The sequence below is a fragment of the Passer domesticus genome, chromosome 3 (assembly GCF_036417665.1).
Source record: "Passer domesticus isolate bPasDom1 chromosome 3, bPasDom1.hap1, whole genome shotgun sequence".
Classification (NCBI taxonomy): Eukaryota; Metazoa; Chordata; class Aves; order Passeriformes; family Passeridae; genus Passer; species Passer domesticus.
Genome location: NC_087476.1, coordinates 69784192 through 69798325, shown reverse-complemented (window position 1 = coordinate 69798325; position 14134 = coordinate 69784192). Strand labels below are relative to the sequence as shown.

At 37.9% G+C, this 14134-nt stretch overlaps 1 protein-coding gene across 1 annotated transcript in view; it reads right to left on the bottom strand.

The window, feature by feature from the left end:
* Nucleotides 1-14134, bottom strand: part of LYST (lysosomal trafficking regulator) — a 77286-nt gene that overhangs the window by 46700 nt on the left and 16452 nt on the right. Inside the window, exons 5-12 of the mRNA XM_064413798.1 lie at nucleotides 10832-12908; nucleotides 8198-9230; nucleotides 7102-7263; nucleotides 6305-6455; nucleotides 3738-3964; nucleotides 2945-3011; nucleotides 2069-2178; nucleotides 639-1062 (exon numbers count right to left, since the gene is read on the bottom strand). Of these exons, the coding sequence (XP_064269868.1) occupies nucleotides 639-1062; nucleotides 2069-2178; nucleotides 2945-3011; nucleotides 3738-3964; nucleotides 6305-6455; nucleotides 7102-7263; nucleotides 8198-9230; nucleotides 10832-12908 (4251 nt within the window). The remainder of the gene's footprint in view (nucleotides 1-638; nucleotides 1063-2068; nucleotides 2179-2944; nucleotides 3012-3737; nucleotides 3965-6304; nucleotides 6456-7101; nucleotides 7264-8197; nucleotides 9231-10831; nucleotides 12909-14134) is intronic.

The window sequence follows — 14134 nt, the reverse complement described above, 5'->3', positions numbered from 1 at the left end:
CCTAACAAAAGCAGCTCTAGTGAGTTTCAAGGTTCAGGGTTGGGTTTTCCCTCCTTCTATTTAAATACAAGAGTAAAGGTATCCCAAGTGTTGTGAAATGGATACATTTTAAATATTGAATTTTCCCTTTACAAATTATAATCCAAAAGATTCTGCTTAAAACAGTTTGAGAGCAGCTGAGTCCCTACAAAAGTACAAGTAGAAAATTATTTTACAGCTATTGGTATTTACATGGTGCACACAACAAGGAAAGTTAAGAAGTTATACTGAGTCAGCCTGAGGCTTGATCATCAACACATGAAATCAAATAAACTTGAGCAGTTTTTTTTATAACTACAGCTGCAGCATTTATTATTTTCATCATAACATGAAATAGCATAAAAGTTACTGAAGTTACAAATTCAATGAGAATACTACATTTCTAAGGAAGCAGGTATTAATCTAATTCAAGAACTAGGGTTGGAAATGTTGTATCTCTAAGTATATGGTACAGTAGTCATAAAAAATCAGAATACTACCACTGCTGTTCAATATTGATCATAAAATTTCCAACTTTTGTATACAGTACATAGATTGGAATATTTGTAACCAGAATCCTTAAGTGCTACCTAAATAAAAACAAAATACTATATCCTCACCTGTGCTGTCAAAACTGTTCTCTCTTACAGCTATGAGTCTGCTTCTCCTCTTGACTTTTTTCCCCTTTTCTGTTGAATTTTCTGCTTCATGAGCATACTCCAGACGAAACCACAGCGAGACACTGAAGCCATCAGACATGTGTGGCCAGCAGTTTTGCCCAACTAAAGGCAAGTGAATAGGAGCTACATGCCAAGAAGAAAGTAGCTGGTGACTCAAGTTTTCACCATCTGCCTCTTTCTTACTCTGTGACAATTTTGCTCTTTTTAGTAGTCCAGCATTTTTATTGTTGGAAGTGCCAGCACATTTTTGTGAGGAACTGCTACTCAAAGTTGTGCCATTCAGCAAAGGAAAGGCAAGGTACTGTAATGGATTCATATAAATATTAGTGTCTACGATTTTCAGTACACCCTTGAGCAGTACCTCCTAGAAGAAATAAAACAAATAAACGAGAAAAACAGAAACTGTTTACACCATGTAGTCAAGTATCATACAACTAAATAGAAGCCTACTCCTCATTTAAACTTGGACTCATGTTTTTCCAAGAGAAGTGAGTTTGTATATCCAAACCTACACACATTGGCAAAGCATCAGGTAGCAACTTCAACAGATTGCGGCCCAACAAAGTTTTGGGAATTTAGTCTGTGCAGATCAGACTTCAAGTTACCATGCTTAGGAATCATCTGAAATGCAGCAGGTGGTCATTGCACAATCTTATCTCATTTCTGTTATGTGCATAAAAAGACCTGTGTTTTGAGGCTGGTTAAGAAAGCACACACAGGCCACGACTTTGTTATTGCATAACAAGTAACAAAACTATCTGAGCCCTTAAGCCAAAAAGTTTCTCTTGCTATTTGGCTGATAATTACACACTACCACTGAAAAACTGACTTGTGATCTTTTGTTTGGTTTGGTACTATTTCACACTGCACGGTATTTTTTTTCTTTTCCCCTATTTGTATTTTTCTACAGACTCTCATAGCAACCAACAGAGTTATTTCAGAGGTATATCCCGCACAAGCAGTAGATTCCAGCATCACACCAACCAACTTAGGACACGTTTGAAAGTAATTGCTGCTGCTAAAGCACTCTCAAAATAGAAATGCCTTGTAACTTTAAAGGAATTGCTTCTAATTTTACAGTATTATTGTTCTGTCATCCATAACCACAACGTCAGTATCCTTGAGAGGTCCCTTGGTTTCTTGCGCTGAAGAGAGTTCCCAGGACCAACACACCCTTCGCTTCTCATTTCCTCTTTCCTTTTCCAGCTTTGAGGAGGAACTATTTCTACAACCAAATTTTATTTGCTCTGATCAGTTCAAACATTGCTGGGCATCTCCCTGTTTCCCCAAATTCTTGGGCATAAAAGGATTTGCTTTTTGCTTCATTTGTCTCATTAGACCTCTGAATTTTGTTATGTGCTACTCCATACCGTACAAGGTGTCTTCTCCAAAAATATCCTCAGAAGAAGAGTTAGCTCTTCTGAACAAGTCTGTGAACTCATCAAGGAAACTAGCAGATCTACCAGCACCACCTGACATGCTAAAAAGAAGGAGACAATTTTTTTAAGCTTTAAAAACTCATGTTCTATACTATTATGAAGAAAGATTAATTTGGAATTTGAAGTGTTTTTCAAAACCATTTCAAATTAAGGAAGCAATAATAATTACAAGATGAATTCTAAAGAGATCCAACAGTACTTCCTGACACTATCGTTCAAAATTTCATTGATTCAATCAGTGCTACACTAGATTTTGTCCCAGGTTTGCAAAATGGAATGGAAGTCTGAGAACCAAGCATCTGCCTTGCAAAGGCTCTCCCCACAAAGCCACCATGGATCCAAGTCCTGGGCTGGGTTTGCATCACCTCCTGCTGTGAAGCACCCTCATTACATGAATCTACCTTAGGGCAAACATTTTATCTGCTTCCACATTCTTGGATTAGCTAGCTGCTTTCCAGTTAGAAATAAAACTCAAGGCATCATCAAGATATGGGTTATAAAGAAATTGGAAATACGGACTTACATTGTGATAGAATGTGAATTCATCAGTTGCTATTTTTTTCCAAGAAGTGTTTAACACTGTCACTAGTGTTTATGGTTTCAATATCATCTTCACATCTGCCAGTATTTTGTTAACTTATTTCCACTAACTCAGAAATAACCCTATATCTACACTAGTTTTTTCTTACAAGTTAAAAAAGTAGCTGCATAAATTCTCCCACCAATGGATTTCCTTTTGCACTGTTTGACTGTATATACATTAGACTTTAAAAATCAATATTTAGTTTACTTGGACCTTTAACTCACCATGAAAACTGGATTCTGTTTGTGTCAATATATTCAGAAATCCTCCCAAAAGGTGTTTAACAGCTCCCTGTTGAAAATAATAGGTAAAATTAATATCTGAAGGATACTACCCAGCTCAAAGAACTAAGAACTAAATTATTCTCATCAATTCCTGCCTAGTATCGATTTTAATGATAATATAGATTATTTGAAATTATGGCCTGTTTTTATATTTGCCATGAACAATCTTTTGTGTTCTGTACAGTTCAATTGCAGAAGAGAGACTTTGAATTTCACATCATTATCTTTTGCAGGAAGGATACTCAATTTAGTTAAAAAAGGCAACTAAAAGAAACTCCAAAGGATTATGAGGGCATGACCATTTGCACAACTAACTTCTAATACAAAGTTATGAAGAAAAAAAGCATGGAATATTTTTCAGGTACGTGATTCGCAGTTTCTAAAAGTACATATTCAATAAAAAGTTTAGAATGCTTACATATACCTACAAGCAGATATCTGCCCTTTTTTCCTTAAGGCCCTGACAATCATCAAATCTATCTATAGGGATTGAACAGGCTTGATAAAAGAAAGACACCTGCAAAACTCAATCTTTGTAGGACAGATACCCTTCAGTATGTTACTTGGCTCCCGGTAACTTAGATGCAATGCAGTTGACAACATCAGTCATTTACACTGTTTCATACTTTATCAAATCCCATAAAAAGTGAGAATATTCAAGATCACTATTAGGTATGATAAAATTAAAGATACAGAACTGCTAAACTGTTGTCTCTGTTAATAACATTTTTACCTGTTCTATAAGGACAGTGGCATTTCTCTCCTTCTGATTGATGATATTCAGGCAGCTTTGGAATACATGAGCAAGCACATCCAAACTTGCATTACCAGCTGAGAGCAAGTTTAATTCTAACATGCAAATTTCAGGATACATTAATTCTCCTTGACTGATGTTTTCAGCCAGGCCATTAAAATAACCTGAAGCACCAGTACCTCGTGGTTCCGCCTTTGCGTCTGCTCCTAAAAAGAAACCATATGTGTCTTACTGGAACTTAGCTGAATACAGTTTGCATGATTTAAGCAGAACATCCAAGGACACATTTCCAACCTTCTCATAGGTACAACAAACCAAAAATAATCACTAGGTTATAAGCAATTCTCAGAAATTAGCATAGTTTTATATTACACTTCAGATTTTTCTATTTTCCTGCTAACACAGAAGGGCAAGGATGCAGTTTCTCCCATTACATGCTCTTAAACTATCTGGCTTCATTTCCTGGGAATTGGACACACATAGTAATGGCAAAATATGCAGTTCATGAAACACAACAGTAAAGTCATTATAACAGAGCCCCAAGCTTCTATCCAAACTTTGAGCCTGCCAAGAAAGGAGATAAATTTAAATAATTTCATGGTAAAAGGCTGGATGAAGCAATTTGTTATTTAACTCTGAAAAAGCACATGACAGAATATCTGCATGATAATCAAAGGAAAAAACCCAAACATGTAAGCCTCCCTGTTACATTTTGAAGAGACTTTAAAATTCATTATTTAAAATTATTTGGTACATTACATGTAAATGTATCATGGAAGTTTTTCAGATTAGCTTTTTAATTCAGAAATGCTTTTAAAATATTATAAACCTATTGATAAAGCCTAGTTATGGAGGTAAACAGCAGCAGTTTGATGATTTGATTCTATTAAATGCTGTTGGTGTTCATGCTGATCTCATATCAGAACATAAGCACCCAGGTGTGCTCAGCACAAAGGAAAAAAAATGAAAGCAAATTCATGTTTAAAATTAATTATACAAACAGAATACAGCAAGATATGTGCACATCAATTGTTTAGAATAATGAGATATGTTGTATAACAAGGGGACTATCAAGTCAAATGAAGCATGTGATTGGAAAAAGCCAAATAGTGCTTGACAAACCTGATCGCCTTCCACAAGTGAGAAACCTGCTGGGTTGATATGGAATGAGCAGTGGATGTCTACCTGAATTTCTCCAAGGCTTTCCAAAGTGTCCCACAGGCTCCTCTCAGAAAAACTGATGCATTAGGGTGGAGACAAGGGGTCTGAGCAGTGGGTGGGCACTGACTGCCTGGCTGCACCCAGAAGTGGGTGATAAATCCTTTTAAACTGGACACTGTCACAAGTGGGGTCCCCAGGGACTGATATTGGGCCCAAGGGTGTCCCATATCCTCATGAGTGATCTGGGTGATGGGATCAATCCACCCTGATGGAGTTTACCAATGATATTGAACTGAGTGGGGAAGTGGGCACTTGGGAAAGGAGAGCCACCCTGCACCCTGGATAGGCTGTAAGGTGGGCTAACAAGGGCTTTATGAAGTTCAGCAAGGACAAATGTAGTGTCTGTACATGGGAAAATAGAATCCAGGAGTGCAACACAGACTGGGATCTGCCTGGCTGGAGAGCTGGGGTCCCAGTGGACAGCAAGCTCAGCATTGAGTGAACGTGTGCTGATGTGGCAAGGAAAGCCATTGGGATACTGGGCTGCATCCACAGGGACATCCTCAATAGGGATAAAAAACCTTTATCCCACTCTATTCAGTGTTTGTCAGGCCACACCTGGAATACTGTGTTTGGTTTTGTCCCCACTACACAAAAAAGACAGGAGGAAAGGTTGAGAGAACTGGGCTTGCTCAGCCTTGAGAAAAGGCAGCTTAGAGGACATGTCATCACCATTTAAAAGGTGTCTACAAAGAGGGTAGACTCCCTTTTTACAAGGAGTCAATGGACAAAGCAAAGGGTAACAGGGATTTCTGGGGAAATTCCATATAGACACAACAGGAAAGTTTTCCCTATGAGAAATCAGACATTGGAATAAATCTCCCCAGAGTAGTGGTACATTGGGTACTTCAGATTCAGATGGACAAGGTGCCAGGCTACCTTGTCTAGATTGTGCTTTGTGAAAAAAAGTTGCACAAGATGATCCTTGGAGACCCTTTAAATCTGGTATTCTGTAACATAATTAGACTATTTAATTTTCACCAGGTAGTTACAATCCTGAAGAAAAAAAATAAAACAACTGAGCATTGATTTTCAAAAAAAACTACTGATACATATCTCTGGTGTTTCTAGATCACAATAACACACTTGAACAACACAACTTTAGAGCAAGAGTCACATATACCAAAACAACCAAGACAGAACAATTTGTGTAACACTCAGTAAGAATATTTATCATCTTTCCATTTGTAACTCCATCCTACCAGAAGTAAATAGTTTATTATTTCCATTTATTAAAGGTGCTTGCACCGTTTTGGTACATCTCAAAAGACAAACAAGCTTTGCTATATCATAAAGCTTTGTATATTCAGAAAGTTCCCATTTACCTTCATTCTTGGTTTCACTATCATCAGGATTACTTTCACTATCTGCTTCATATCCTTCCTCTTCAGCAAAAAGTTTAAGACTGCAGCATTCTTCAGTTTCTTCAGAAATTTCTCCAGGCTGTGACACGGGCTCCTTCTCAGTGTAATGGGTCTGTACAGTACAACCAAATAGACAGTCATTGGTCAGAAAAAAAAAAATCTCTGGATGAGAAAAGCAATTAATTTAGAACCATCCAAATGCCTATTTTCTCCAAGCCCACTGGTGAAAGAAATTAATCATACACTTCCAAGAAATCTGAGATACATTAAAAATACTTAATTCTTTTGTAAAAACTAAATCTGCAAAGAGGGATTTTTCCTACTAACTACCTGATCAAAATTTTAGGAAGCAGCATTAAAACTGTTTCTAAATCACTATTACTACCACCAATAGCATGCATCTTGACATCCACTCAAAGATGAAGATGTCTATAGCCACTAAGGTCACTCAACATTCCCATTTGAAGCCCTTCCTTTAAGAGTTCATCACACTGTTGTGAGATGAAAGAGTAAAGAGAACATCAGGTTGACTGAGCTCGCTACTGTTTGGAGCACAACTCATTTCTGAGCAGCAATTGTGGGGACCATATCAATAAGCAGCATTCCACTTCGGTATGAGAAGCGGAGATTTCATCTTCAATGGCCACAATAATCAAACACATCTAAACATTTCCTATCAGGTTTAAAAAGACACAAAGAACAAATTTGAGAAAATCTTGCATTTTTCAGAATGAGACTGTTTAGCTGGTGTTTCATACCTTTTCAATTTTTTCTTCAGAATGATCCAGATCAGCAGAAAAAGTGCCCAATGCAACACGAAGCAGCGAATCAAAAAGAGGTTTTGCCAAGTCAGTTTCTATCACTTTTGACTGAGCAAGCTGCTCTTTTATTTCAAGTAAGATATCATCCACACAGGCATTCTGTGTTTTGGGGGAGAAAAAGATTTTGATTTGTGTTACTATTTCAAGCTAACAGAAATAGTCTAGCTCTTTAATTTAAGAGCTTCTCCTTCTACCTACACTAATCTGACTTCTCATCTAAAACTGCCAGATTTCATCCAGTCTCTTGAAATAAGAAAGATTCATCCTATGTGTCATGACAGATTTCATTGGAACCTGCACACTGAAAAAATCTGGCAAAATAATGCTATCTATAATTTGCAGGTCAAAGTGCTGTTTCAAAAATAAACATCTTTGAAACAGTTTCAGATATGCTGTGCATTCAAACCACACTGCATTACTAGCAGTTGACAGAGTGACACGTCCGAGATCATAAAAACAGTGAATGTTCAAGACAGAACTCCAGTTTCCAGTTCGTTCCTGCACTTAATGCCTCCTGCTTTGCAATAAATTGCCAAGTAAAATTCAAGATAGTAATTAAAACATTAAAGAAAAGTGAAGGTGTCTTCTGTGAATTAACAACTTCTTGTAGAATACTAAATTATTCCACCTCTAAGACTTAAGGAATGATTTTTTCAGGTGTCCTTTCATTATCTGTGCCCTTCAGTAGTCCTTTATCTTGCACCATGCTCTGCTCAGAACCATGAGTTCTCAAAAAACAACACGAGTCACTAAGTATAATGGTCACATCTTGCCTACACAGCTTTCCTCCAGCATCCCTTTCATACACATTCTACACTGGATACTCTTTCTGAAAAGAGTACTATCCAAGCAGACCACTACTCTCACTACTAAGCTCATTATTTAGCTTACACTTTCAGTACTACAGAAAATATGGTACCATAAAAACTACATAAAGTTTTTACCTCCCTTGAACTTTTGAATAAATTACTGTTAAAATAATATTGTATGAAACAAATAGGAGCAAAGGAAGCTAGGGAAATTCACACATTACCTGGTGAAGCATCTCCACTTCTGTCTTCTGCTGCATGGTGCTTGCACTGTGTAGGCAGATGGTCAGCAGAGCTTCTAGAAGTCTGATGCCTTGGAGTGCCCACTCAGTCTCTTCCCTTGCAGAAGTCCTTACCCCTTCAAGATTGGCAACTGAAGTAACCAAAGCATGTTCCATACTCACAGGGCTGTCACAGGAGGCAGAGTCAGGCACCAGCTGCTCAGCCCCAGCAGGACTGCCAGAACTATCAAACTCCAGTTGTGTCACCTCTCTACCTTTAGCCAGCTGAACAGAGTCATCCTTGCTGAGAAGCTCGGTTCGAGGACTCCCATGTGAACTTCTGCTGCTTTCACTCAACACTCTCTCCCTCTTTTCTTGCTCTTTTTCCTTATTTTTTGCAAGTTTCTGAATTATCAGGATTAGTAATCTCTGGCATGCTTCAAAGCCTCCAAGTCTATGGAACTGTCTCTGGAAAACTGAACTATACAAATAGATGCAACGACACATGGACCAAATATCTGCAGCCCTGTGAATATGTTCCAGAGAGGGCAAAGTAAGACTTTCCAGAGACAGATATGGTAATTTGTGGCCTAGTGGCTCACTAGCTGTACTATCATATCCTGAGGTATCTTCACACTCATTAGTTGAATCCAGATCACCATCAGCTTCTTTACTTATACATAAAAAAGCAACACAGAGGAACAGGTTTATTGTGTTGACGTGAATGTCTTGGCTGACAAACTTTTTCTTTTTTGGGTAAGCCTCCTTCAAGCCAGCATAAAACTTGCTCAGGCTTTGAGGAACTTCTGAAGCAGCATGCTGGCTACAAAGAGAAGTGGGCAAGTCAGACATAGATTCCTTTTGCTCGCTGTTCAGGCCTTCCAGTTCTGGTGTTGCTTGGTCTTCCTGCTGATCATCAAGGCAGAGTATCAGAGTCTCTAACACCTTCAAGGAATGGCTTCTTAATGTATCTAAGTAATTTAACTCAATCATTTGATTCACTCCATTACAACTCAGAAACAAGTCTCTAATTACTCTGCAAAAGAAAGCATAAGAAAGTTACTTTATAAATCAGCAAAAAACTCATGTAAGTCAGCAAGTGCTATAAATTACTGTTAAAGAGAAGAGAAACTTGTCTGCAGCACTCCAGGAAGTGCTGGAAGTGGAAAATTCAACTTTTTTCTGAGATTTAATGTAGGATGTATCTCCCTCTAAAATGCAGACCACAAAAATATATGATGTTCAAAACACTAAAGGTGGTTAAATAACTTTATTTATGACATTTACTCTTTAGTGGTATTTCCTTGCCCCAATTTTTTATTAGCAATTGAAGCTAGTAAGTATCTTTATTTCTCTGTTCAGTTATTTCACCAGAAAGCAGAGATTCCTTCTCAAATAAACTTCATGACATATTCCTAGCTGTCTACTAGGTGCATGGATGATGAATTTCAAATATATTCAGGAGTACCTTTCAAGACAACTGTTTGTGCAATTGTTATGCCAGCATGTCCAATATCAAAAAAACTTTCCATGTATTTGCTTCTAAGTCTATTTTTCCCTTCTTCTACTCGCCAAGTATTATATTAAGTTCATACAAAATTTAGGGTAAGGATCTGTAAGATTTTTAGCATACTACGTTTGCTTTAGATATCTACTTTCCTTACCTCCCATCTCCTTCCCACAGGATCAGATTTACTCTAATCAAGTTACTCTAGAACCAAATGGATCCTTTACTTATTTATTCCCACTTTTGAGCCAGTAAAAAACATGACAATTTAACTTTTTTCTTCATCTAAGCATTATTTCTCTTGCCTCTTTGCCACTACGTACACCTGCAAAAATTAATAGCTTTTAATACATTTTAGGTTAGGATAGAAGTTAAAACTGTATAACCTCTTCACAAAAGCTGGAGTACTAGTCTACTCTTTGTCTTGAATAACCCCACCAAATTCACTTCAGGACTCCAAGAGAAATGAAATCAGTCTTTCCTGGACAAAAGGACACATTCATATTGTGTAAAAAGTTCCATAAATTTATTAAATAATTTTTAAAATAAATGTAACAATTAAAAAAAAAGTATTTTATGCCTTGGGACAATGTTTGTCCCTTTTTTGTGTTTTGGGGTTGTTTTGGTTCCTGTTTTTAAACTATGTTTAAATGAACAGGATTTTTTAAGTTAAAAAAAAGTTATTACAGGAAAAGTAAACATCAAGCCTTATTTTTGAAAGATGATTTCCATAATGACCATTCTAGAAGGAAAAAGGAAACAGATCAGAAAACTATGTATTCTAATTCCCACAGAAAAATGCCATATCAATCTGTTTAACATTCCTGACTAATTTTAGAACAAAGAATGAGGAGGCAGAGAGCATGTCACACTGGACAAAGATTTTATTTGTTGCTACAGAGTTTGGCTTGTTAGAGATCATAATTTATGAGTAGAGAGCCCTCACTTCCTACAGTTTATGAATCTAGGCTTGTATCCTGTTACTCAAGCTTTTATCTTGTTGCCACCTGCAATAGCCAAACACCACTTAGAGTCCAACTAAATCCAACCACATTCCAATCAGTAACAAGTATACAAAGCTCTGTACCTAATTATTTCTTTTCCCAATAATAAACAGAAAATCAACCAACCTAGATTTCAGCAACAGAGGGAGCATCTGCAAATAAACCTGAAGCACTTCAGAAGGCAACTCCTGGCTATGGTAACTGCACATGAGTTTATCAGCTGTACTTAGTCCAAGCTGCTGCTGAGCATGGCAAGCTAGCTCAACTCCTCTCTGCAGCACAGGATTATAGATGCAGTTATACAGTTTCCACTGGACCACTACATTTCCCTTTTGAATTAAGTGGCAAATATGGCTTGCAATCTGTGCACCACGTAGTTTGTCTTCTTCAAAAATGATGTCCTGATAAGCCTCCAGTGCATGCCATCTCAACAACACATCTTCAGATCCAGTGCTAGGCAGAATTCCCTGAACTCTGCAAGAGGAACTAGATGTGGGACTGACATCACTGGAGTTGTCCTGCAAGGCTTCTTCCAGCTGAGCGAGCTGATCACAGTCAACAGTACATATATTGCATGATGCCTGTGTAATTTTTGGAGACACTTCTGCTCCACCCAGCTGATCCAATATAAATTTGTTCAGGATGTTCAGTATGTGCTGTTGAAAATTTTTTAATATTGGCAACTTGGAAGCATGGAGCAATGGAACAATCACAGACTTTGGGTCCATACAACAACATATTCCTACATTATGTACACCTGAGAGAATCTCAGCACAGGTACTGCTCAAAGAAACTTTCTGCAACAGGTGCAAACACTGGTGTGCACAAACAGCAATGCAACAGCATCTCTCAGGATAATCAACTTCTCCATCAGCAGTTTCAAAAGGATTTTTGGAAGCTTGGTTTTTAAAAGCAGATACAGAGAGTCCAGAGAGATCTCTGTGGTGATTCATGAAGTGAGAGTATTCACATCGTCTGTGCCGCTTTCTTGTACACATTGACTGATGGAGCTGCTCTGATTTCACTTTTTTGACAGTGCTGATTATTTTCATGATGCTGTTGATCAGGGCTTTCAGATGCTCTGAGGCTTCCCCAGGTACTCCCTCATTCTTCATACACAACCATTCCATTTGAAGCACAGTTACTTCAAACAGTTTAAATCCCTGCTGCTGTATGAACTCATGAACCAGATCTATAGCCTGGCTAAAGTAGAATGGATTGGAGGCTGCACTTTGTAGGCAGCAGATCAAAATCTGCAAGACCCCCTCTATAACCTCAGGTAGAAGCAAGGCTCTGTGACGATATCTAGAAAATATATAGTTCTCCTGAACCACCTGCTGTAGTGTTTTCTTGTACCCTGGTGCAAAAGGTCCAGGTTGCTTTTCCAAGCAAACTCTGATTTTTAATGCTGCTTTAAGTAAGTCTGTTAAATTTCTTCGTAAATTGTCAGGCATTGTTTCTGTATTGCTGATGTCTAAAGACATAAGATGTAGAACTGTTCGAAAAAGCATCCTTTGGATCAGAGCCACAGGTTCTTCCGTCCACCCTGCAGAAACAACTTGATTTTCTGTGTTACTACTTACATTGCAGGAGTCCCCAAATCCTGATAAGAACTCTGTCAATGTGGGTACAACACTCGCTGAAAGAGCAGAACTGTGATTCAAAGTAATATCAAATTTGCACACTTTCTCCAGGAGAGACAGTAAAACATGGCATAAGTCAAAAGGAGAGTTATTCATGTTACTCTCAGATGTTCCTGCAGCTGGCTCATTCAAAATCTGATGCGCTGGAATAACTTTGCTTGAACGTTCTAGATTAGGGGCATCGGCATTAGAACCTGGTGCCACTTCAGGAGGTTGGCAATCACTTCTACCTCCAGGGTAGCTGTCCCTAACAGAAGAGGTTAAAAAGGGCTGCAGTATCTGGGAGCGTCTGTGTTTAGTTATTACAGCAGTCTTTTCATCAGAATTGCCTTCAGAATCCGAAGTGGACAGCTGGGACCGCCTGGCATCCCGCACAGAGTAGCGGTGGGTGGTTTTGCGGAGACGGCCGCTTTTACGGGATCGAAGATTGAGTTTCACAGAGCTCTGAAGAGATGAATGAGCGCTTCCATCTAAGTTTAGTTTTTCCTGAGTAGATTTCACAGAACTTGTATTATTCTCTTTGGTCATGCATATGTCTACTGTAAAGGGTATATTAAAATCTATTGAAACAGAAAGATAACAAAGGAACATTACAATATGTAAAGCATTTTTCCTCATTTTCTAGTTAAATATTCCTAGATTTAAAATACACAGCAAGTTTATATCTTAATAGGTCATGGTTTTGCATGCACCTGTGTCAGATGTTTTCAGTATAAAACAGGCAGCAACAACTCATGTTTAGGGGCCATACCGGCTATTTTTAAAGCCTAGAAAAATTATTTCATTTTCTGTTTAGGGTTAAACAAAAGTGTGCTAAAAGGTTTCTTAAAACTTTTTGTTGGCACAACTATTCTCAAAAAACCATTCTCAAAGTATGTCATCAAGGTAGGTGAAAGGACTTTTTGGTAAGCAAACTAAATGGAGGAAGAAAGGTCTTAACTTGATGCTCCATTGTCACTTTTTGCAACTCAGCAGGGTGTGTTAGCTCACAGCCCACTTAGCATGCATGAGGACATTGCCAGTGCACTAGTGGTAACAGAAAAGATAAATTTCTACTTATCAGTGCAAATCTTCAAGTATACAGACCTCAGTCTTTTTACTTCAGCATTAATTATTCGAAGTAAAAGCAGCAGAAATAAAAGTAGGAGATTTTAAAGGAATCAGGGACAAAAGGGAGAAAGAAAGGAAAACAGAAGTACTACTGCTTCATTTCTATCAGTAAACTCCAACTAAACTACCAAAAAAGCAAGCAGGGAAACAACTCTGCATGTTCTTGGATTAAGTCCATTGTTATTTTTAAGAAGTGACAGAACTGTAACTGGATGCTTTGGGCAGTAAAATAGCTACCATAAAACAACTGCAAGTATCCTCTACCCCATAAATTCATTATTTAGAAAAATGTCATCGTTAACAATAATAGCCCCCACGCCCACAAAGCCCCAGAAGCCCACATAACAGCTATAAACATTATTTAAGCTGAAAGAAAAGATGCTTCCATGTACAACTATGACTGTGCCACGCTGTTTAAAAAGTCACTGTTGTGATACTTTAAGAAGAAACATCATCTGCTTTGAAGACAGGAAATTAATCAGGAGTACTTTATCAAACAAAGGATATTACCTGCACTGAAAGAAAAAAGCTGCCTAATACAGGGGAACTTACTTCAGGCCAAGAAACAATCCAACTATTTAGCGCACAACTGGATACATCATGCTTACTCTTTCAGTACTAAGAGAGGATAATTTGCAGAAGTAAAAGCTATGAATTATGAAGTGTATAAACCACA